General features: G+C 38.2%; 1 protein-coding gene across 11 annotated transcripts; it reads right to left on the reverse strand.

The window, feature by feature from the left end:
- Nucleotides 1-214: 214 nt before the first annotated feature.
- LOC105046161 (uncharacterized) lies at nucleotides 215-23,163 on the reverse strand. Of its 11 annotated transcripts, none has more exons than XR_012141687.1 (9): nucleotides 23,011-23,163; nucleotides 13,316-13,945; nucleotides 11,176-11,253; nucleotides 10,971-11,051; nucleotides 8,902-9,059; nucleotides 7,439-8,790; nucleotides 7,214-7,306; nucleotides 4,361-4,521; nucleotides 215-1,067 (listed from the first exon to the last, which is right to left on the reverse strand). XR_012141687.1 is itself a non-coding variant. In XM_029264818.2 (8 exons), exons 2-8 carry the CDS (start codon nucleotides 13,754-13,756, stop codon nucleotides 959-961), a joined length of 2,244 nt encoding a protein of 747 aa, XP_029120651.1. In that variant the 5' UTR covers nucleotides 13,757-13,945; nucleotides 23,011-23,163; the 3' UTR covers nucleotides 215-958. The 11 variants fall into 11 exon arrangements, 8 of the variants coding, with proteins under 8 accessions (XP_029120651.1, XP_073114627.1, XP_019706309.1 ...); XR_012141686.1 differs by having other exon boundaries at nucleotides 215-999; nucleotides 7,186-7,306; XR_002164820.3 differs by having other exon boundaries at nucleotides 7,186-7,306.
- Nucleotides 23,164-24,569: the final 1,406 nt, after the last annotated feature.

A 24,569-nucleotide genomic window follows, 5' to 3' on the forward strand; every position in this document is an offset into this window, starting at 1 on the left:
GTGGTGATTATTCGGTCAGACACCATAGGTGAGGTGGGCTTCTCACTTTCCAGCAATATCTTAAAAATAATGTGCCAACAGGTATCCATGATCAACTTTCATTTGACCACATATAAAAAAAGAGGCCCCACCACTTACCTCATGAAGCAAAAGAGAATAACTCCCAGCGAAATAACTCAAGAAAGAGAGACTTAGCAGGCAGACTTCAGCAAACTGAAAGGCATAAATGTGCAATCATATCCGTAACTCAAAGATTAGTAGCTGAAAACATCTTTTTCAAGTGCTCGAGAAAAATATGAACAACAACCACCATCTATCGACAGCCGACACATGTCCTCGATTTGATACTTGAAAAAACCAGCAAACTTTATGATGTCCTATTCCCTTCAATGAAATGAGACTTCAAAATAATATGTTGACAAAAAGGAGAGAATTTCTGGAGTTAGCTACAACGATTAGAAATTGCTCTGTCTTTGGTCCACCAGACTCTGATCAAGCTCCGAAAGAACATCCTACAAGAGGCCTGGGTGGGGGAATGATTTCTGCTTTGAAAGATGTCTGCCTGCAAAGGTACTAGATAAAGCCATCAGGACACTGATGTTGTTTCAGGCATCTATTGGCTGGCAAGTGTGTTGCTTCAGTCGCTGATTAATTGGCAAGCAATGCTGTTTCGGTCGCCGATTGGTTGGTAAGCAAACAGAAAGTGATCCAAGCCAATGGTAGACCAATCATCTCCTATTCCTCCACATACTCCATGAACCCCACCTGCAGCTCCACCTCCAGGGTTTCATATCCCATTGACATAACATGACAGTGTAAGATCACCAACTTGGTGGCATGGCCAAACCGACATGATAAAGTCCACGAGCACCCACCGATATCATCGCCTGCAGAGAGATGTTGACTCTTTACATGCAACAAACTAGAGATCCCACTTGGAGCGTGAGTGCTGCAGAGTTCATGAAGACTGGCCGAATCTTGGACTCCAAGGGACATTACCTAAGCCCCACATGGTAGCTAGCTAGTTAGATTTAGAACAGATTAGCTTAAGTACCTTTCATGAAAATCTGCAGGACCATGATGTTATGGTTAAAAAAATACTTTAAGGATGACCATACTTGAATCATGCACCAAAACTACAATGGCAAATGGAGAGGAATTGAGCAGATAAGTGAAATAAAAGGTTCATACCGTGCATGAATCATGAAAAACTATTGTATCATATACAGTTTTCATTCATATTTCCTGCTCATCTATGCTTTGTTTCATGGATGGTAACATAGGGAAAACAAGTGGGAAGATCAGGATATGGTGCAATATTATAGTTTTAGGTTTTTCTTGTAGTAGGTCAACAAGCAAAATAGTCACACCACTATACCTGTAAGTGGGAAGGCAATAATTGGTCAGTTGATGGGCATCAAGGACTTTGTAGAAGACCATCTTCAATGTAACAGCCTATGCAACTAAGATTACCATAAGAGCTAAGAACTCAATGGCCTATAGCCACCTATGTTTGGGCATGGAAGAGACAATGTGTTGACATGTGATGTGAATGGGTGGAAATGGGATGTGGCCAGTCTCTTAGAGGTGGCCAGAGATATAAAGCTACAAATGCCACATCAAAAAAGTTTGAAGTAGACCATTTCTCTTCTAGTGGCACAAACACTGGTAACATGCCACCACCAAAGAGATAGGAAGAGATCCAAGGATTTGCTGCACCCTATGAAAGATACTGTTTCCTTCCCTCGAGAAGAAGGCAACTTTTTCCCCTAGTATCCCATGCTTCTGAGCCATCTTAAAACTGACTACAAAAAATGCTAAATGAGAAAATGCATGAATTCACTTGCCATGCCCATGTATACCACAAAAGTTGATATAGGCGTGTGGTTTCTGACCCTTCCCATGCTCCAAAAATTAGTGTATCCATCAAGATTCTCTCCCAGCACATGAATCCCCTATGGTGAAAGCCAGAAACACAGGGATTTCAAAAATCCAAAACTAGGATTCATAGAATGCCCAGGAAACTTGGTCAGCTTCAACTAAGAAGCATATGTTGGTTAACTGATGAAAAAAATGCAGTTATGTTACTGACAACTTCAATTGCTCCTGGAGACTATATAGGAGAAAAGGGAATCTACAAAATTTTCCTGCACAGCATCATAAACATGACTATAAAGTGACATCTGGCCCTGAAAGTAAAATAAAATTGGCTTGAGATAGGCCAAGTATGGAAGCCAATTGAACCAGCAGAGCATTCTTTAACCAAGTTAACAGAGCAGCAGTTTACCTTCAGAACCTCAATTATCTATTAAATTTTTGTAACCATCTTCAAAGGCTTAGCATTTTTTGTTGCATGTCCATGAATTTCTTGCCATTCGACATCATGGCTAGCAACAAAACTCTGAATCACTCAATCTATAGGCATGATTTTTTCTTTTGTATATTAAATTTCATCATGGCTAGACGTTCCTCATTTTTGTTTAGCACCTCATACAGTTGTCCAAGTATAGATGCATGCTCACCCCAAGGTATACAAAAGCATCAAACATAGAGAAGATGTTCTATCACTGGAAGGTTAAACCTCATAACCGGTTAGCACATGAAAAATCCTAGAAAAATGTTGACTCCCAGAGAACTCACGATGTCAGTCCATGCACGAGATGGAACATTGACCACTAGGTTACTCCAATGATCATAATAAAACGTCATAGCAACATAGTTGCATGGTTCCGATCAAACATAAAAAATATGTGAATGGAGTAAGATAATCGCAAAGCAGACAACACAAAGCTATCTTGACAAATTTTGTCAGAATGATTTTTGGCCTGAAGGACCCAATAAGAGGATGAATGACTAAGATGGACTGGATCAGTGGCAAAGAGAATGCAGAGGAGCACATTGGATATTTGGGTCAAGTCAGAAGACACAATTGATCATTGCGTTAACTGATGCAAGATATTGATGAGGTTGATTTCAATTCAAAAGATAAATATGATCAGTAAAGGTTTGCTAAGCTAAAGGTGTATATGAAAAATGAGAGACATATGATAAGGTAGTCAACAGAACTTGGGTCCAAGGTTCAAACCCAAGCGATGGCACAATACGACTGTATTTCTCAAAATCGAAATATAAGCAAATAAAAGGGAAAAAAGAAAGACATATGATAAGGTAGCATTTGCTTCAAATTAGTTGTTAGACCTAGAGATATGATTATGGAAGATCTGCAGTGTTGCATGGATGCGGATGCAAGAATCTAATTCAGACAAGTATCCAAGTGTGTGACTTGGAAAGAGTAAAGAAAGGAGATATGGGAATACATGGAAAAAATAATTTTGATTAAATATTATATATTTAGGTATTTCATCAAAGAAAATATTAAAACAATTATATGTTAAGGTTTTTCCAATATGCATATTTCTCATTTAAAATTTCCCAACTAGCTCAGCAATTTCTGAAAAGTGACACTTTCCAAGTTATCTTAAATTTACATTCTTGACCAATATTTAAAATGAACAAGGTTGCATTTAAATCTTTTTATAAGTATCTAAGTGTCTAATGTGTATTGGATTTAGATATGTACCATACACAGATTCTAGGAGTTGTACATGAGTGTCAAGGTAAAACAGGAAATTTGAGGCTACTTTAGCCTTTCATCTTGATGATATAAAGATATAGAAATTATAAACTTGTAACCTAGTATCATAAAAACCTTTGATTAAATTATTGATGTATAATTTATTCTGGTTTGGATGTCACGATGAAAAGGTTATTGGACATCATAGGCAACTTTATTCCGTGGCCAAGTAACAAGCAATCCGGCAAGGTGGAAAGCATTTTGGCTAGCATTCCCATGACATTGGTCGATTCTTTGCATAGACAATACCCACTTTCCAGCAACCTCATATCGGAAACCACTTATCACCAATATATTTGGATGCTTCAGTCCAAGATAGAAGATTTAGATAACCAAGGTATCAAGGTGTGCTTAAATCCAAGTAATATGAAGTAAAAAAGTCAATGATCATATATGTGGTTATCTAAGAGCTTGAGTGGCAGCATGATTTTCCTTAACTGCAACAAAAGGTACAAAGCAATCAAAATATTTCTGATCCTTAATTTGTTAGAAACTCAGTTGTTTGTTGGCAAGAAATGTTGTTTCAATCACCAATTATTTGCTCAGGAAAAAGCTTGCCAGAAGACAATATAAGCCCCAGTCCATAACCCCAGCTGAAATGCCTAGGTACCACACAAACATAAGATTAACTTCAGCTGGCTATAGCACAAAATGATGAAGTTCATGCAACCAACAGTGTCCATCATCTCAGAGTATTGGTTTTGGCATTCAGAACAGGCATACTACCTCATGCTGCTTCTTGGCATTGCAATGTTTACACAAGGGATTGAACGCATATGACTATGAAGGCTATTGTTAAAGGACGCATAAGAAGAAGAATAGTATTCACTACCGCCCTGTGCATCCCAAGAAGCATGGTTTTCCCCTTTCTCAAATATACATCTTACCTTCAGGCACACAAGATAAGCAGGGCTCAGTTTTCAAGAGGTTGTTAATAGATTAACAAGAAAAATAATGTTTTATCTCTACGATCATAATTGGGTTTACAATAGTTGGTGCAAAAATGCTTGGTTGAATGCGATCTTAAAATAGAAAATTTATGCAAGCCAGTGGGAAGCAGCATATAGGTCAGAATGAAAGATATTGTTCTTTACTAAAAATATACTGTTGACATGTAATATAAAAGGTTAAAATGACATTCTTAAGGTGGCAAGAGAGTATCACTTCCATCAGCAAAAAATTTTTTGACACCCAAACAGCAAAATAAAATATGCCACTACAACTCATAACTCCAATAATATAATTGATGACCACATCAAGGGATGACTATCAGGCCTGGCTTAGTGTAATTCTCCAAATTTATTACACTCATCAAGGCTCTAACAATTCAGAATTAGTTAACCCAGCTCACAAAACTCTGCATTCATAAAAAAAAGTTGCTTTAAAATCTAGTGCAGGACAGAATAAAGTCATAAGCATAACTGGTGAAAACTTACTAATTGCATGGTAAAACAACAAGGATAGATCTCCACTGATAGAAGTTTTCCCATATATGGTGGCTTAGTACAGTTTATTTGGCTCCACTGTTGATGGGCTGTTAATGAGCCTCACAAAGTTGACTTATTTTCAGGATACCGTCTGGAAGATGACTGGAAGTGGCAGTTTGCCAAAGATGGCATATTTCAAGAATTTAAGCCAATGAATTGCAAAAATACTCGGGTAATGAATGATGAAGGTTGCACAACAATGGCTGAGGGGGGGAGATATTCATGAAATTTCAGCAAATGGTGTAAAAGTATGGGATTTTGTTGAAATTATTTCCCTTGTTTCTCAGTCCTCACTCTTTACTAATATTTTCTAGAGTTTGGCCTTTGAGGAGTCCTTTTTAACTAAAATTTTCTAGAGTCCTATTCTTAATTTCTTATCATTGGCTAAGTTTGAGCTCAATAGGGTGGCAATTAGTCTGGATTGGATCAGGTCAGGTTGAGACATAGCCACATAGGTATTAAGGAAAAACTGTCAACCTGAACATTATCCGTTTATTAACAAGTCATAAATCCAAAACCAAACATAATGTTTTACGAAACAAGGAACCTGAACCAACCCGCCTTACCTATTCAATAAAAAGGTGAGATCAGGTTAAGATTGTGATAACATGTTAGATGGTACCAAATGGTTTAATGGGTGGTGCCGTAACCATGCTGACCCAACCCATTTAATAAATGGGTTGAAGTAGGTTAAACAGGTCAGAACTCTAAACCCAGACCCACCATATTTAATAAATGGATTAAGTTGGGTGAATCCATATATGACTGGAATTATTCATGCAAAACCATTATCCGCTTATCTCAGGTTGGTTGAGGGTCAGATTGGTGGGCTAGGTCATAAATTGCTACCCTAGAGTTCAACTCTTGGTTGCCAGAATTAGGAGCAAGGCATGGGTGCCGCTTCAGGAAAGCAAGCATTTGAGAAGTTATAATAAGGAATGACTCAGGAAGCAGGCGCATGTTCGAAATTCTAGGGAGTTTCTAAAGCAAGTTTGTCACCCTACGTTGATGGCTCCACCTACCGAGCTTCCACAAGGACTGGAGAGATTATGGTAATTCTAATTAGTTTACTTGTTAAGTTTTGGTAGGCTAACAATTTTTGTTTTGTAAGTATGTTAGTTAATATCATTTTAAAATTCAAAATCTTCATTGTTTTGATAGAATTTACAAGCTACAGCAAAAGGTCCTTTCTTCCAACCTCAACTTCCAAGATTCCCTCTTTTACCTTGATAAATGCTTATGAAAAAGAGTATAAAACATCTCAGGAAGATGCTTAAATGACGTGAGTTTTCCAATATTGTTAAATGTCAGTAAGGGTGTAATCAACATACTTTATCTTCATTTAGTCAACCTAATTGCATGAGCTTCCTGAGAACACGAAGTCAAGAGAGCTAGTCCGGTTATGTCTGTATACTACAGTAAACAAAAAATGGTATCATTACCACAATATTCTTATGGTGACAATTCTTCATAGTAATCTAAATAAACTCCTTCATCTCTAGATAATATCAAAATAATAACTGTGATGATAATTAAAAACTAAGAAATACAACAATGACATTATGCAATTAAAATCCAGTGCAAACTTTTCCAAGATCGAACAGTTGCAGAATCCCTTTATTTATGCATAAAAGGTTTGGTTAATAATCCAGCCAGCAATTTTTCAAGTCACTGGCTAGATCATACCAAGGACAACAGTAGCCATCTATTATATAACTTGATAATAACAATGATAATGGACTATAGAAAAGTCGGCATTCTTCCTACCTCTATGCATCTATATATATGTGTATAAAATTTATAAATAATATATTAAATTAAAACAAAACATTTACTGCAGCTAGCAGCAAGGAATCATTCTTGCAAAAATGCTCATGCAATTGATCTTTCTTTCTTTTTCTTTTCTTTTTTTTTCTTAAATGAGACTTACTGACAACAAGTACCAAGTGATAAAGCAGAACTGCAGAAATGGGAAGAAGTAATGATATTAATGAAAATGGTTGGAAAGGATGTTCTTTAAAAAAAAATGTTTGTTAAAAGTCAATAATCACTAGTCATCCTTACAAATGTTTTCTTGGTCTTTGGAACTGACATATTTTCTTCTTGAAAAGCATTGGCTTAAACAAACCCTTGAAAGGCAATGGGAAAGCTGGATAGACCGGCCTTTGCCTGCTTCCTCGTTTCACTGGATATATCAAAGAGTAATGTAAACAATCAAGAATAAAAGGCAAAAATAGTATTATTAGAAGCTCTTTTGGAAACATCATGAAGATACAACTAGTTCTAAAATAAGCTTCAAGTTCAATGAATGTGCTACCTGACTTAATCTTGCAGGATGTGCCCCTGTTAGCAGCTGCTGAACTATTTTCTATTTGTTCATTTTTGCCAGATGTAAACTCCTTCAATACTTCATCACTTTCAGTCAAAACAATTTCTCCTAGCCCTTGTTCTTTTCTGTCCATGAGAGTGTCCTCTAAAGGTATGTCATCTGCCAATGAGCTCAGATCCTCTCTTTCATCACTTTCTGAAGGCTTATCAATATCGCTTTGCAAATATAAGCCACAGGCATTAATATTTTCATCCTTCAGCCCTTCCTCAACATTTTTCTCTGTTTCTTTCTCTTTTGGCATATCTTTCTCAATGGAAATGGTGAAAAATGACTCATTATCCCTTGATGAGATCTGACTGCTTGCAACATTGATGGAGTACATATCTTCCGAGACATCAGTAGGAGTCTGAATTGCAACTGGAACATTATCAGACTGGTCTGGACTTGTATGATCCTCCAAACATCTATCGGATGGCCCACAGACCTCAAAAAGAGTCGAACAAACTGGATTAGCATTAGATGGCAAAAGATTTTCCTCACCTGTGAACTTACAATCCTCCAACACTGCACTACATATAGGCACATCAGCTGCATCAGAAATCATAGTATGTCTATTGGAACTTTTGAGGTCGTTATCCACCACAACATCTGGGTCAGGTTCTTCAGCATTAGCAAATGATGTTTCCATGTCAAATGACGAAGCCAAAACACTTGTGACAGACTCTTGCCATTCTAATGGTGTTGTATCCATTGGTGTTCTATTCTCAACCGGAAGCTCATTAGACATCTCTTGCTGTGTGACATCACCAGTTGCAGCAAGAGGGGTGCCTTCTGCAGCAGCAGATGACCCTAGTTTCTTAGGAGAGGAGATATGTGTTTGATGTTGACCAAATGAGAATGACATGACAGTCTTTTGCTGTTCTGATGGTGTTGTATCCATCAGCATCCGATTCTCAACTAGAAGCTCATTAGACACCTCTTGCTGGGTGACATCACTGGTTGCAGCAAGAGGGGTGCCATCTACAGCAGCAGATGACCCCACTATCTTAGGAGAGGAGACCTGTGTTTGATGCTGACTGAATGAGAATGGCATTCCATCAGCTATTGATGTGAAATCAATTGCATTTGAACTTTTAGACTGTTTGCTGGCACAAGAGAAAAACTTTGTCATATCATCCAATGATGGCAAATCACCTTGGCCACTAGAGATAGGATCCCAATTGTTACAGTCACCAAACCAAACCCTTTCAGAATCCAATTGTTCCTCAGGCAAAATTCTTTCAATTCTGATAGCTTCCTTATAGCAATGCTTCTTTTTTAAGGCATTAGCTACCAGTGATCTGCATACCAATGAAACAAGCTAATATGAATTCTCAGACTTAAAAAAGGGAAAATAAAAAAAATGCATAAGATTGATTGCAGTAATATTAGAAGAACAAAATATACAAAACCTGCAGTTCTCGGAAATATTTGCTTTTGCTCTCTCAATGGAGAGGCCAAGCAAAAATGCAGATAAATTTGCAACATCACATGGTCCTCTAATTTCATTTGCAGTGGAAGCAGCACTTGAGATGATGAGATTCTTCCCTCGTGTCCAATCCACTAGTAGCTGTCAGTTGAAGAAGTGAATATTTAGATGAGTGAGTTCATATCTAACCATTAACTAATAGCTAGCTGGCATGATAAGGCATCTGAAACATGCAGTACAGGAAAGACTGATGTTGTGAACACTCAGACTCAGGTAATAAAAAGAAGCCCAGTTCTGTTGATTGAGAAAAGAGTATCACAAAATACTCATACACAAGCATAGGATTGCTCCCTGTATTTCCTTGATCTTTAGTTTTGTATAATCTCTCAAGTTATCTACCAACAATCCACGAAAAGGAAAAAAACAAGCCTTGATAAGTTCTATTTAAGCATTGTTGAATGATCCTCCAGCAATATCTTCTTGGACAAAGCAACCACTCTTAGCAGTCATAGTTTCTCACTGACCTGAAATTCCAACCAAAATCTACAGTACATTGAGTTGTTGCTCAAGCTTATACATGAATTGTCTAGGCATGATGCTTACCTCACTAATTGCAAACGGATTGATAGGTGAAGTGAGAATTAGCTTGGAAGGTCTATCGGATTAATAAAGAGTGAAAGTGGTGTGGTAAAATGTGGCCAAGCTCACTAACCCAATATGACCAACCTTATCCCCCCACAAACTCAATATGGGTGGGGCTAGATTGTCTGGAGACCTGTTAGACATGGCAGTTAAATGAGATGTCAAGCAAATATTATACGAACAGGGTATGGCTCCAGTGTTGTCACCAAAAGTAGATAACAACTATAACCTCAAAGCATTATGAGCCTTCCAATAATAGCAAAACAAAAGCACTACGGGTATTTTCTGAAGATTTTTTTTTTGGGGGGGGGTATCTGTATAAATCCCATACTAGTATTTAGGCCCAGAGGTTAAGTATTATACCGTTTATAGTAGAATTAAGTGTAACTATGCAGATAGAATCAAGGTGAATCCAGATTTGCCACCCTAGATAAAACCTGAGTAGACAGCCTGGTGTAAGATCAAGCATAAATATATAGTATTTTGCTTCAAATTGGATCTAAGTTGGCTATGGTTCACCTCAAATGCTGAAATGCAGACCCATTTGTTCTATTTTTGAAAGCTAATATTGTTCTTTCCCTATACAAAGCCTCCTTCCCTAATCCCCATTACAAACCCTTTACACATCACGCGATAAAGGAAAACCTTTAACTGGTTAGGCGACATTTCCTTATTTTAAGTGCTCCAAAAAGAGAAGTTCTAGTCAACTCCCTCCTTTGTGTGCATGTGTATATATTGTACTTACATGCTTAAAATGACACAAAGGAAGAAAATAAGCACAAATCCAAAATGGCAGAAAATTATATCCTACAGAATGGGCCCATCTTATCAACTTATAGCCAAATGCAATTATTATTGCAAACAGAACTAACAATCATTTTCCAAAAGAAATAAACCAACAAGAACCAAACTTTTTCCTGAAATAGGACAAACTAGAGTGTAGCTTTAAAATTTAAAGGCTATTATTTTCATAATCAACATTTCATCAACCCTCCTATGAACTGTAACGACTTTCTGGCTTGCAATTAATGAGTGGAGACAAGACGGACCCTTAACATAGAAGTGACATATTCCTGTCAAGATAGACTCTTAACATAAAAATGACTTATTCCTGTCAAAGACTAGTTGTGGCATAGATGTCCTGCCTCTATTATAGTTAAAACTATAAGATTGCAACAAGGGGGGAGAAAGCAAGCAACTAAATAGTCCAAACCTACAATAAAATTTATTGGGTTGATTTCAGGAATATGACTTTGGCTTCAATATACAAGCACCATGAATCATGGCCCTTATCAAATGCTCACAATCTTTGGAATGAGGCAGCTATATGCTAAAAATGGTTTAACTTAATTTATTAACTAAAGTAAGATGGTGAAGCAAATTTATTAATTGTAATGAGTGACTATTTACCTTGGCATCTGATAGCATTTGTCTCCTGACATGAACATCAGCAATAAGGTGAGAGTAGGTTATCTCAAAATATAACCCACGCTGCAATGAAATCAGGTATAGATTAAGTCCACAGGAAATTATGTCACAATTTTCATTTATTATATTAATGCAATCACAGAGCATAACTTCATTAAGAAAATTAAAGAGCAAACTCATACAGCACCTTAATTGCAACTTCTACCATTGGAAGCTTTAAACGGAAAGGAAGTCTCTGAGAGAAGTCTATCGAAATTATATCAACCTGTAGAAAAATATCTCTTGTTGAGAATAGTCAACAAACCATAAATTTGAATTTAAAGGTAAATAAAAATCAAGGAATGCTATAACAAACAAAACCTGAAAAATATAAACATATAACAATTCTACAATACATGGTAGATCACACTACAATGACACATCAAGGAGGCCGAAACTTTGTTGCAATGGACCCATCCACCCTTTATAGGAGTAGTCAGCAACAGAAGATCCATATGGTTTATCACAAAAGCTGGCATAATGTTTGACAATTATCAGTTTACGGAAGATTTCGATCTTGGTTTTAAGACATAAACAAATACACTATATCAATGACCATAAACTATGTTTTATTTTTTTCTTCTTTTTTTTCTGGCTAAAAAAACATGATTGTTCAGGGGAAACAATCCTTTTTTTCTATTAAACTTGCTTTATCACAGTTCATGTCCATTATCTAGAAGAAAAGAAAATACACCATCAAAATACATATAACAGTTGACTATAAGCAGGTGCATCATAAACCAGCATCACTTCCACACTTGAAGTCCACTATCCATTCGGTCATACAATACAATTACCCTCTCTTCTACTCATTACACATTATCTTTTTCATCTTAATTACAACTACAGACAGATAAAATTACTAACATCACACATATAACAGATTGAAACTCATCTTCTCACTTGCTTAAGAAGAAGATGAATAAAAACAAATCAACAAGCATCGAATTGACCCTGACTTCCAGAGTACTGATTGCACCCGTGATTGAGGTTCTAGGTCTAATCCCACTGCATCAATGATTTTTTGGAACCGGTAGAATAAGAAAGAGTAATAACAATTGGATTTTTTATTTGGTACAGGTGGGGGGTCAGGACTGATTTAGGTCCAGGGCATTTGGTTCAGTTTAACCTAAAGATATCCAAAGCAATCTGCAGTTTCTTTTGCTGAAGTCCAAATCAGCAACTTTCTTTTAGAGAGCATTGATATAATTCTTCTTCATAGACTTGAGGAGAAATTTGCATCTCATCTATTATCTGATGAAAAGTTCAGATGACATTTGCATTCCTTGCACCATCCCATAGCCAACTGAGATTGGCTTTAGGCTGGGAAACACCATATACTCCACTGCAATTGGAAGAACAGCTACAAGACCATTCCTTATGAGCTGTGGAGCTATGTTCACATAGAAAGGAATGACTTCAAGAAGGTTATTGGAGTGTTGGAAACTTTATGTAACTCTATGCCTATGTTTCTTATTAAACTACAAAACTTATCTCCATTTTTTGCTTCAGCACTTACCCTGAAAAGTGGGTAACTCCATAATTTCTTCAACAAGATTGTTGGAGTGTTTGTTTCTTATTACCTTTCATATTTGAAAAATTGGCTAAATCCAACTTCACTTTCTCATACCAATTCATATCCTCAAGTCAGCTATCTTTCCTGTAAGCCTTATCATACCTCATTATCGTTTAAGGGACATAAATCAAATCAAAAGACGGACAGTCATAAAATAAATCCCTAACACCTGTTCCCCAGTGGAGGATGGAAAGATACGTAAAGCCCAAAAGCGGATAGCTTTATTACCAATTCGGTGAATGTAGCATGGTTGAAGGAAAAAGCTTAAGTCGGAAAGGAAACCTTCGAACTCTTGCCTAAGGGCTTTAGGTGAATCTAATCTTTCAAGCATCAATGAAAGCAAGTGCCCCACCCCAAGGGAAGGTAAGATGCTGATTTGATAGAGGAAGGAAGCTAGCCAGTACAGATACCTCAATGACCATCGACCCTTCCTGTTCCATCTCGTGAAAGTCATAATATCAGGACTAAAGCACGTTACTAGGATTCGTTTTTGATGTATATTTACACTTTATTCACTTTTTCAATATCATAATTGCCGTGTCCAGAAAATTCATATTGAAAAATAGTGGTAACTAAAACGTATCCTTAGGATTTAGTATCAGTGCATTACAAAGAAGAATGAAAGAAGGAAACCACCAAGCAATTGCGTTTTAAGATGATCTAGTAGTATATGCGAAAGTAAAGGAATATAAACAAGCAACAAGCATAGTACCTCAGAGAACTTGCAGGCCTCGTCGAAGGCCACCTGGTTGAAAGGCCGGACGGCGGCGATGTCGTAGGTCCTAAGAACAGGGTTCCCGGGGTGGAGGGCCGCGGCGGCGGACTTGGCGCTAATGGAGACGGTGAGGCGGGAGTACTGACGGAAGGGGGCGGAGAGGGCGACGCCGAGGATGTCGCGGTGGAAGGCGACGGTGGAGGCAAGGGCGGGGGCGGCGCCGAGGAGAGAGGAGAGGGGAAAGGGGGGGATCTTACAACGGTCAGCGTCGGACATGACACCGCGGAAGGGGCGGTCGTAGGCGACGGCGGTGTAGCCGAGCTCCATGGCCTTCACCACCGCCTTCAGCCGCGCGTCCCGTCGGGCCTTGTTCTCCGGTGCGGCGGCGTCCTCCCTCTCGAGATAGGAGATGCTGAGATCGAAGAAGAGGACCATCATCTGTCACCACGGCTAGCAAGGTAGAGGGTTTGTATTGAACCCTTCGAGCGGCGAGAACGCAAGAGTGCGGCGGCTAATATAGATGGGCTACGAGCCTACAACCCAAAGCAAACAAACCGTTTCTCACTTCAAGCCGTTTCCCCCGCCACTTACTTTCTCCTCTTTCTGTCACGTAATCTCACCAAGGAACTACAAGTAACTAAAGGATCAATATTTGACTCAAAAAAAAAAAAAAAAAAAAATTTCTATATATGCTTGTGCCTCGTGGATATACAAGCTATTTTAGATTCGATCAACAATCCATAATATTTTTTCTCATGGGCATATGAATTCGTTAACTTTCACAAATTGATACAAAGTTTGCCATTTAGTCTGTTAGTATTTTAAGATTAAACCAAGCATCTATATGCATTTTCAAGCATCTGCTATATGAAGTGCAATTGGCATTTAAAAGGCTTCCTAACTTAACACAAAAAAAGAAAAATCTTGAAATTTATCAGTTATACAATATTTAAATAAAAACAAATAAATAGCATTTTTATTAACTTCATCTTCGCCTATGAGTGGTTGCATCATTCTTCCATTATTATCTATGTTTAACTCCTGTAGGCCCATTCCCTTCATCTATCCAACACCATCTTATCCCACCTTATTCTTCTACGGGGCCGTTGCATTCAGGATAATAGATTTTCATTTATTAATCATTTAATATCTTTTGATTTCTTTCTAATTCTTTAATATTTTATTTGCATATTAATTTATACTGAAATAGTTCATTGCATGTATTTTTTTTTTATTTACAGCCGAAGATTTACTTTTCTATCAAATAAAAAAATAATCTAATATATATATATATAAACGGAAGCCTCGGGAAGGAGTAATACTTAAATTTTAAATTATTTTTTTTTAATTATTCAAAGGCATACGGGGAGGAGACCAAGAGACGGAGATCTAGGAGGGGAAGAAAGAGGAAGGGGAGGGGGGTCATGATACCTCGGAGGGTGTTGAAGCGGACAATCTGATCGGGGGAAAGTGGGCGGGGTCCTGATCGGGGGGAAGTGGGCAAGATCTGAGAAGAACTCACGGAGGCGGATGGCCTGATCGTGGCGGCTGTCCTCGAGGAGTTCTTGGAGGAGCTCAAACACGGTGAGCAGATACTTCTCCTCCAGCGAAAAATTCACCACCCATTGCACAGCGACGAGCGAGGGTGCGGAGAGGTGATCGGAACCATGGTTGGGGCAGTTAGCGACGATGAGGGACTCGAGATGGGAGCAGTGGAGGTGGGGGGAAGAGGGGAGGGCAGCGATGGCGATGGCGGAGAGGATGACCTGATCGCAAACGGTGGCGGGGTCAGAATAGGAGGGTTGGAGGAGGGCACGAAGGGCATCAAGGAATGGTGTGAGGGCGGCGGCGGGTGACGGGAGGGAGGAGGGATGGTGGTGGTCGTGGGCTAACTGGTGCAGAGAAGAAAGCCGAGGAGGAGAGCAGGTGGCCATGGGAGACGGAGGGGTGGTGGTGGTTGAGGGCGTGGGGCGGGGAACAAGGCCAGGCCAAATCCAGGCCTAACATGAACAGGGAAGCGTAGACAATAGCTGAGGTTTTGCATTGCGTATTTCCTTTCTTCTTCTTCTTCTTCTTCTTCTTCTTCTTTTTAAGTTTGTATTAAAAATTTTGCTAAGAATATTTATTATAATTTATTTGAATTAAATTGATATGCTGTAAATTTATTTGGATTGGATGGCCTATGCATTAAAAAATTTTTATGAGATGTGGTGATGAGATAAATTGATTTTAGTTAGAATGCTATAAGAAGAACGTCCCGTTTTCGATCCAAAAAATCACTATAACTAATAAAAATATTTTGTCACATACCTTGTCTTTCTGGTGAAGATGAAAGTACCCTAATGAAAGTCAGGGCAGATGACTTACGAAATATAACCTTAAAAAACATAACTTTTTTATATCTCAATTGATATAGATTTAAAATATATATATATAATAAAATAAAATAAAATAAAATATTTTTTAAATATTTATATTTTTATTTAAAACATTTGATATCATCCATGATATCTTTTATATTATATTAAATTTTTAATTTACAAAAATGTTATTTAAAAAAAAATACATGCCGTGCATCGCACGGAGTTCTAAGCTAGTATATAATTCTAACAGATGATCTATATTATTCTTTTAATAAAGATGGAGAGAAAATCCTTAACTAATATGCAATTATATATGGGATGAATCAAGAAAATTATAAAAGCAATTACCTTCTTAAAAAGGAGGAAAGACACTTTAAGCCCTCCAAATTTTCACAAAGATACATAGACTCCAAAATTTTAAAAGTAACAATAAACACCGCCTAATTAATTTATTATCATAATGTGATCCACCCTATTATCTACCCCCAACACCATTAACAAATAAGTTCAAAAGACTAAATTACTTATCAATAATACCAAGAAGAAATCTTCAAGACTAAATTGGATACTATTATAGGTGCAATAGTTCCACACTTTTTCAAGCTTTAACTTTCCTTCTAATCCCATCTCCCTGAGAAAGGGCCAATGTTGGAAGGGCTCTTTATCCCAAGATCGAAGCCAAAATGAAGTTTTCATCCTTTATCTCCATGTTCCTCTCACCTCTTTTCTCATTGACCCCACCATGGCCTTAGTTGAGATCTCTTTCCCATCTCAGAGCCCAAACTCTCCCCTCTAATATCTCTTCTAAACTTACAAAACTTCTTCATGCTTATGGGAATCAACAAGATGGTCAAAGTCCTCTACTTCATAGCGGCAAAACAAGATTCATGAGATTTTTTTCTTTATTTATACCCAAATTTATTTCTTCTTATATCCCTCTAAACTAAAATTCTAAAAGATTCCTTCAAGAAAATTGAATTCTTGATGAATTAAACAAAAAATCATTTTTTGTATTACTTGATCTAAATAGAAGTGGAAATCAAGTAATTTTAAAGAAAATTTCTCCAAATTCTTATCAAAAATTATGAATCTTAAAATTTAGAATTCAAGCTCGATAATTCTTCTTATCTATTTTATCTATTCTTTTTTATCTTCTTTATTATAGAGATGCGACAAGATCATGGTCGTTGTCTATCCTTTCCTTTAGTCCATCCTTGCGAAGGCCACGCAATCCTCTCATCTATACAAATACCCACATTTCCCAACTAGCATTGCTGCCTCCAACACCTGGACTAGTTCACGCTAGGCCTCATCATTGTCACTGATATTGGCCAACGAGGCGATCATGATCAAGAGGGTGACATTTTGAAAGTGATAACATCATTGAGTAAGGTGAAGTATCCGAACTTCATGGTGTTAAGGGGATACACAAGATACTATACCAGTCCATAGCTAGATTTTTTATTGTTAATTGATAATTATATGTCTAGCAATAAGCTGATAACATCGTTAAGCATCTTGCTAGGATGGCCACGTCCTTAAGTCACCCATGCACCACCTCATTGTGTTCAATATGGTCGGTGATCTAGTTTTCTTAGCAATATCATCCATAAGGACATCAAGTCCCTTAGCATACTAATCGATATAGATTTCGAGATACATCTATCAAACTTTTAGCTAGAGCAACCGGTGGTGATAGCAATAATGGCAAAGGAGCCAGTAATGGTGTTGATGTCATTGATGCCAGTGGAGTTATTGAGATATGCAGCATCAGAAACCATGATAGCATAGTGCATGATGAGGGAAGGAGGTGTGTATTGATTTAGGATAGTGTTGCCAGAGTCACTGAGTAGGCCACAACCGAGAATGTTCACAAGCAAGGAGGATATCATGAAGTGGGTGAAGACTTAGTTCGAACAAGTCCTAATCTTAGAGCTCTTAGAGCCTAAGTTGCTAGAGCTAGACTCTTAATTATTGAAGTAAAAGGGCTTCCACCTCAAAATGAATGTAGGCTCCTCTATGCAACCTCTAAGCTGCTTGATCAACCCTCCATGTGGGCATTATCTTCATGCTTGAAAGCTGTTAGGTATAGAGAGGAGAGAGAGAGTCTCATCAACGTTGACAAAAAGAATGGAGGGAGTGGATAAGGAGGATTGGGAGCTATCTTTCGTGGTTGGCATGGTGGAGGATTAGATTCCTCTTTGCCACAAGAACTCCAAACCTCTCCACCAACTGTGATAGGATTTCTTAGATTACTCTCTCATAGTCTAATTAAAAGAAAGAGATACTCGAGGAACAACATCATCTATTAGTTATCATATAACGATCACATGATAATTTATGATAAACTTTGCCTTACAAATTTAGGCAGCAATCGGACCACATCGCTGTGATAAATTAATTTGATAGTGCTACTTAAAATTTTTTTAATTTTGGACCCAAGTACTATTCATGAAAATGTGAAGGATCAAAGTGTATTTTTGTCATTTTCGCGAATTGAACTCGTTTCCCTTTCCATTCCCATGCGTAGCAAAATCCCTGCCCTTTGTGGCCGTTGCCATTCTCCCGCGACGCCTTCTTAGGCATTGGAGGAGAACCCAATTCCCGCCCTTCTCTCCACTCTCCTCCTCCTCGAGACCTCTCTGCTCTCTGGCGTCTCCTCCCTCCTGCCTCCTCCCCTTTCTCTCGTTGGTCCAACATTCGATCTATATGAAGAGGCCCAGATGTATTCTTCTTCCCCAGACCCCATTTTCTCGTCTCCTGCTCATTTTTTACATCATTTCGAGCTCTGTTCCCGGTAAAGAAATCAATTTCTCTACCTTTTTCTTGATATATATATATATATATATATATATATATATATATATATATATATATATGTATGTATGTATATGTATGTATGTATATGTATGTATTTGCAGAAACTTTGTGTGGATTTCCCTCTTATTTGAAAAGGGAAAAGAGAGAAAATTGATTGTCTGCATACGTTGTTATTAGAATTTTCTGGGAAATGTTGGGAGATTTCATAGGCTTCCCATTCACGTGGTGAGAAAGAGGAAGATAAAGAATAAAGTTTGAACTGATGCTAAATTCTACTTAAATTTTAGATATGATTTTTGGGATTTACAAGTAAAATGACGAAACCAAGAGTTGGCAGTGAGTTTGGAGATTAATTTATTTAAGCATCACATGGTGAAAATACAAGTTTTGTTTAGGGTAGGTGTGAAATTATTATTGTTCATCAGATTCTTCATTGTTCATTAATTTTTTTCCCTTTTTCCCCAAAAATACTTAATATGAGCTTGAGGGTGCAGGTTGACATACAGTGCTTGATTGTTGCATGTGTAGCCTTTGCCCATATAAATTTGTGGCTTACTATATCTACCATGAAAGATATGGAATATACATCCAAGCCTAAAGGTGTTTAGGAAGAATAGGAAAATTTGGAAATTGAGCTATAGTGGAGTTTGCAGCAGTTGATAGAATAGACAATATTTCAGTGCAAACTGAAAAGAAGATATGGTTTTCTTTGCATACGTGTATATTGATTTATTGAAAAGATTAAAATTCATAAACACAATGAAGCATGATGATTGGTGTGATATGATGCCTTGCTGGAAAATGCTATCAAGTTGTCAATTATGTATTTGTATTGGTTTCTATCATTATGTGGTGGAGGTTTTGAAGACTTTCTTTGCAGGAAGTTTCTCAACAGAGACTGTTACACTTGGGTCAATCCAGATTTTTAAAACGCATGAATTTCTGGCTCGAAAACCAACCATTTATTTTTATTGTAAAGGAGAGAACAAGATAATCCTGCCAGATGTGAAGGAAAAACACTTCCTCTATACTTTCAAGGGCAAAGAATCTTGGCAGGTCTGCAATTCTTCCATTATGTAGATTACTCTGAATTCGTCAATGTTTCATAATTATGCTATGTTTTTTTATTTATCATCCACAATTACTATGTCCTCTTGGTGTAGTGTGAATAACCTTAGATAAATCAAGTTAGTACCAAATGCATAAACAACAATCATTCTCCTATCTGTTAGTGGTTAGCCATAATTAACTGTGCTTGTGTGTGAGAATTACTTCATAGCTATATATATTGTTTTCCTTTGGTCAATTTAATTTGCAACAAACAAAGGTATATATGGTTGGTCCCAGGGGAGCACCTTTGCTGAATAATCATGACTGTTGTAAGCTTATTCTGAATTATAATTGGAATATGCCTTCTCTTGAATGCTTAGAGAAAAAAAGGATGAATAATTTGGTATGTGTGTTAATAAGGTTATTGTTTTCTGATTCTACTATTGTCACCTCATTTTATAGTGGCCTCATGTTCTACTGCTGACTCAAACTAGTTTTCCTAGAAGTTTGTTATTGGGAATTGGGTTCGCCAGTTGGTACCCCTCTCCTCAGCTCAATTAATGCAAAATTTTTAACATTAAAAAAAAAAAACACGCAACACAAAACCCCAGCTATTGTCTACGCTTCCCTGTTCATGTTAGGCCTGAATTTAGCCTGGCATTGTTCCCCGCCCCACACCCACAACCACCACCACCCCTCCGTCTCCCATCGCCAGCTACTCTCCTCCTCGGCCTTCTTCTCCGCCCCAGTTAGCCCACGACCACCACCATCCCTCCTCCCTCCCATCACCCGCCGCCGCCCTCGCCCCAGTCCTTGATGCCCTCCTCCAACCCCCCTCTTCTGACGTCGCCACCATTCGCGACCAGGCCATCGTCTCCGCCATCGTCGTCGCTGCCCTCTCCTCTCCCCCCCACCTCTGCTACTCCCACCTCGAGTTCCTCACCGTCGCTAACTGCCCCAACCACGGTTTCGACCGCCTCTCCGCACCCTCGCTCGTCGCTGTGCAACTGGATGGTGAATTTCCTGCTGGAGGAGAAGTATCTGCTCATCACGTTCGAGCTCCTCCAAAAGCTCCTCAAGGACGACCGCCACGATCAGGCCATTCGCCTCCGTGAGTTCTTGTCGGATCCCGCCCCCCCCACCCCCCCCGCCCCCGCCCCCCGATTAGGACCCCGCCCACTTCCCACCAAGCTTTTAGTTTTATCGTTCGTTCACGTTTATCCCGCCCGTCGTCCCAATTCAGAAAAAAAAAAATACGGCGTTTGCTTGGAGATAAAGGAAGGCTCATCCGATCTCCTCATACGTCATCGCGTTAACACAGCGCGTCGCCTCCAAACAATCCCCTTCTATATATTAACATCCACGGGAGAAAGGCGCTCCCCGTTGTGATCTCTGTCGCTTTCGTCTTCGTCGTTCCAGAATCGTGAATGATTGATCTCCGAGAAACGATGCGATTTTTGCGCCTCTATATTGTGTGTTTTTCCCCTTATATTGATCTGTTGGTTTATTTGGATTTTTTAGACCGATTGCATGATGAATCCAATCGTTACTTTGTTGTTTTCCATGTATTTGAGCATCATGTGGCGATTCTTTAATAGGAAAAACGTGAATCATCTGAAATTTTGTGTATTATCCTTCCATTTGATTCTAGTATGTTGGAGTTTGTTGTCGGTGAGGAAAAAGCTGGGATTTTTGTTTTGGATAGGGTATTAGAAATTCTGAATAATTTCTAATCAAAGACCTATATCAAAAAAATTAAAAGTAAAAGAGTTTCCTCGTAACGAGGTGATGGTTGCGGTGTTCTTTTATTTTGTTGATCCAATATTAATTTAAAACTAAAGAAAAAAAAAATGATTGAGATTAGTCGTTATATTTCGATATTTGCCACCCCTCCCCAGAACACCCTAATCCTGGCCCTCCCCATCTAGAGATGCTTTGGCGGCGGCAGCAAAGACTACTTGAGGGAAGGCATCACCTTGACCCTGATTGACATGTGAGGGAAGCGATACTTGGAGCTTAGCCGAGGAAACATGAAGCAGAAGCCCAAGCAGGAGGTGGCCGACGCCATCACCAACCACGACAGCTACACGAAAGGGAGAGGGAGTGGGAGCACTCGCGCTGAAGCAGGAAGTCACTTAGAGGTGTGGAAGTTTCGAGAGAGAGAGAGAAAAGAAGGAGAGAAACAGAAGGCGAGGGAGGGGGTTTGGGTCAAGGCTCAGGCTCGAGCTCGGGCCAACCCGATTAGGTTTGGGCCAGACTCAGGCTCGAGCCTTAAATGTTAAAATATTTTCGATCCTAAGTCCAACCCAAAGTTCAAAAAATTATTTTAGGCTGGACTCAGATAGGGGTGTGGCCTGACCCAGCCCAGCCCTTTTCTAAACCTAACTAGTGATATTAAATATATGTAACATATTTGTCTGTCAGGCTTACTTCTATATGCAATGTTCTTTTCGTTACAGCTTTGTTACTAACAGTATCAAGGTAGTAGAAAATATAGTTCGGGACTGCTTTTTTGGAGGCACAATAAGAAGTGCACATTTTAGGTGTGTTTCTTGTTGCATCGAATTTCTCAAAAGCACTAAAACCATTGGAAATTGGAAATTTCAACTTTTTGAGTATAATTATGTGATTACATTCTTGCTTTCCTCACCATCCCTGTTTTCTTTTCAACAACCAAAAACCTCCTCAAAAAAAATAAAAAAATATAAAAAAAAAAAATCTCCTTTTCAAAAACCAAACATACAATCTTGAATTTTTTTAAAAAAAAAGAAAAGAAAAGAATCATAACTTTGAAAGACTCCGAGCACAACCTTCAACCCTAGGCGTGTGGACGCTCATCTCAACCCCGATATCTTACCGATCTTGGCTAAATTTTTCATTAGGAGAAAACCTTAGATCAAAGACTGATACCAAGAGCATGTCAAAAGCTCGAGTCATGCGGAAAAGAATGGATCGCCCCAATGCTCAGCAGATCTCTAGATTTATCTAAAGTAACAACTAGACTCAAGAATTAAGCTAGAAGGTTGGGAAATAACAAGCGGCAAAGAAATGCGGAAACGCTGAAAAAAATCAGAAACTTCAGACCACATATAACGCTCCATCCCTCCCCCCTTTTATATCTCTCCAAACCCTAGTCTATTACAGCTCGCTCACATAAAAATAATATAGCAGACATCGATACTATTTGATTTCAATACTAATACCTATTCGATCAAAACAAAGGAAAAAGTGTTGCTTTTGTAAAGACAAAAACAAAGACCATTCGTGCGTGATCACTGCAGGAAACCAGATCAGATCTAACAGGATCAAAGAGTGGGAGAAACATCTCAAATCCACAAAAATCTTCCTTGAGGGTAGAAGCGAGACGTAATTTCGAACCAATCGAACGACGAAACAATAGATTAGAACGAAAATTTGGACAAGAAACCCTGGAATCCCGAATCGAGAAGAGAACCGCACCTGAGAGATGTCTGCGAGAACGGAAAACCCGAGCCGCTCGAGAGGACGCCTCGCAGGCAGGCCGGAAGGGACTTCGCGATAAGTATTATAGGACCAGGTATTTGAACGGCCGGCTCAGACGGTCTTGACCGGATCAACTACTGCCTGCGTTTCTTGTGTGTAGCTCTTGCACATGCTGAAAGCTGTATGCGTAGGTGAGTAATTAGGATGAAAAATTGTTATTTTTATTTTTTGGTACGTTTTTATTAGAGGGTGGATTAGGAGTAATTATTGTTGGCAGGTCCAATGGACGAGTCCAGCTACGAAGCAGCATGCAGAGAGACTGAGAAAACAGGAAAGGGTGCAATACATGGTGTTTATGCATGTTGCTTTTATGGTCAACTATTCCACTATCACGGTAATAGATTTGATCCAACTAAAAATTAATCATGAATTAGTGGGTGCACTACACCCATGATTGAATGAATGGTATTGATTCATATGGAACAAAATTGATGGATAGTTCTCCAATGAGCTTGCTTAATGCATTGCCTATGGTATAGTAGTAATTGATCACTTTGTTGCATGGTCTATACGGAGGATTTGGACTCCATCTCGAAAATAACTTTATTTATCTAGCTGCTTTATAAAAATAACATTGAGAACATTTTCATACAGTGATTAGTTTTTTCCCCCTTTGAAGAACATTTTCATATACCACATGTGAGATCAGTGAAATATTTTGATGAAAATATATATGTAAGAAGGAGATCTCCATTGTTTTCTTTATGTTGGATTCATAAATAGTATTTTCATGTGAAAGTATTTTCATGTTATTTGGTCTGCTTGAACATAGGAAAGGATCTTTGGAAGGATAATTGAGGGGACAAAAAATTGTCTGACTGAATAAAAAAAGAGAACCCTCTTTCTCTCTCTTCCCCTAATTTTTTTTACAATTTGGACTTCATCATAATTTTCCAACAATATCCATTCCAACAGAAGTGAGTTTCTGTAATTTCACCAAGCAATTATTTTGGCTCATTTCTTCATTAAAGACTGGCATATAACCCCATGAATTCAAGAGGTAGTACAGAAGGTTGCTCATTGACATCTTTTCATTACCTGTATAGTTTGATGAATTTTAGGAGGTGCATCTTTTTGTTTCTCCCATTCATAGCAATAAGTAAATTCTTATTAGATATCTCCAAAGTGATCAAAGCAATAGGTAAAACAAGCAAAGTATGGTTATGTGATATTAGAGAAATTATAGTGTTGAGAGACCTCAAAATGTACACATCAGATGCTATGAATAGTTATGATCCTGCAATCTGAAAATTATTTTATATTTTTTATGTATTTTGATAAATATGCTTCCAACTTTCTAAGATGCACTTTTCTTGTTCCTTTGCCTCAAAACTGAACACCATGGGGTTGGTAACTTATAATTAGACTTGGTTTAGCACATAGAGATAGAGAACACCACGTCCTATAGACTCAACATTCTGAAAGTTTGGCTTTTATATTAGAATACATAGTGGAGTAGATTATTTTTTCTATGGCATCTATATTCATTTATTTTT

The sequence above is a fragment of the Elaeis guineensis genome, chromosome 5 (genome assembly GCF_000442705.2).
Source record: "Elaeis guineensis isolate ETL-2024a chromosome 5, EG11, whole genome shotgun sequence".
Taxonomy (NCBI): domain Eukaryota; kingdom Viridiplantae; phylum Streptophyta; class Magnoliopsida; order Arecales; family Arecaceae; genus Elaeis; species Elaeis guineensis.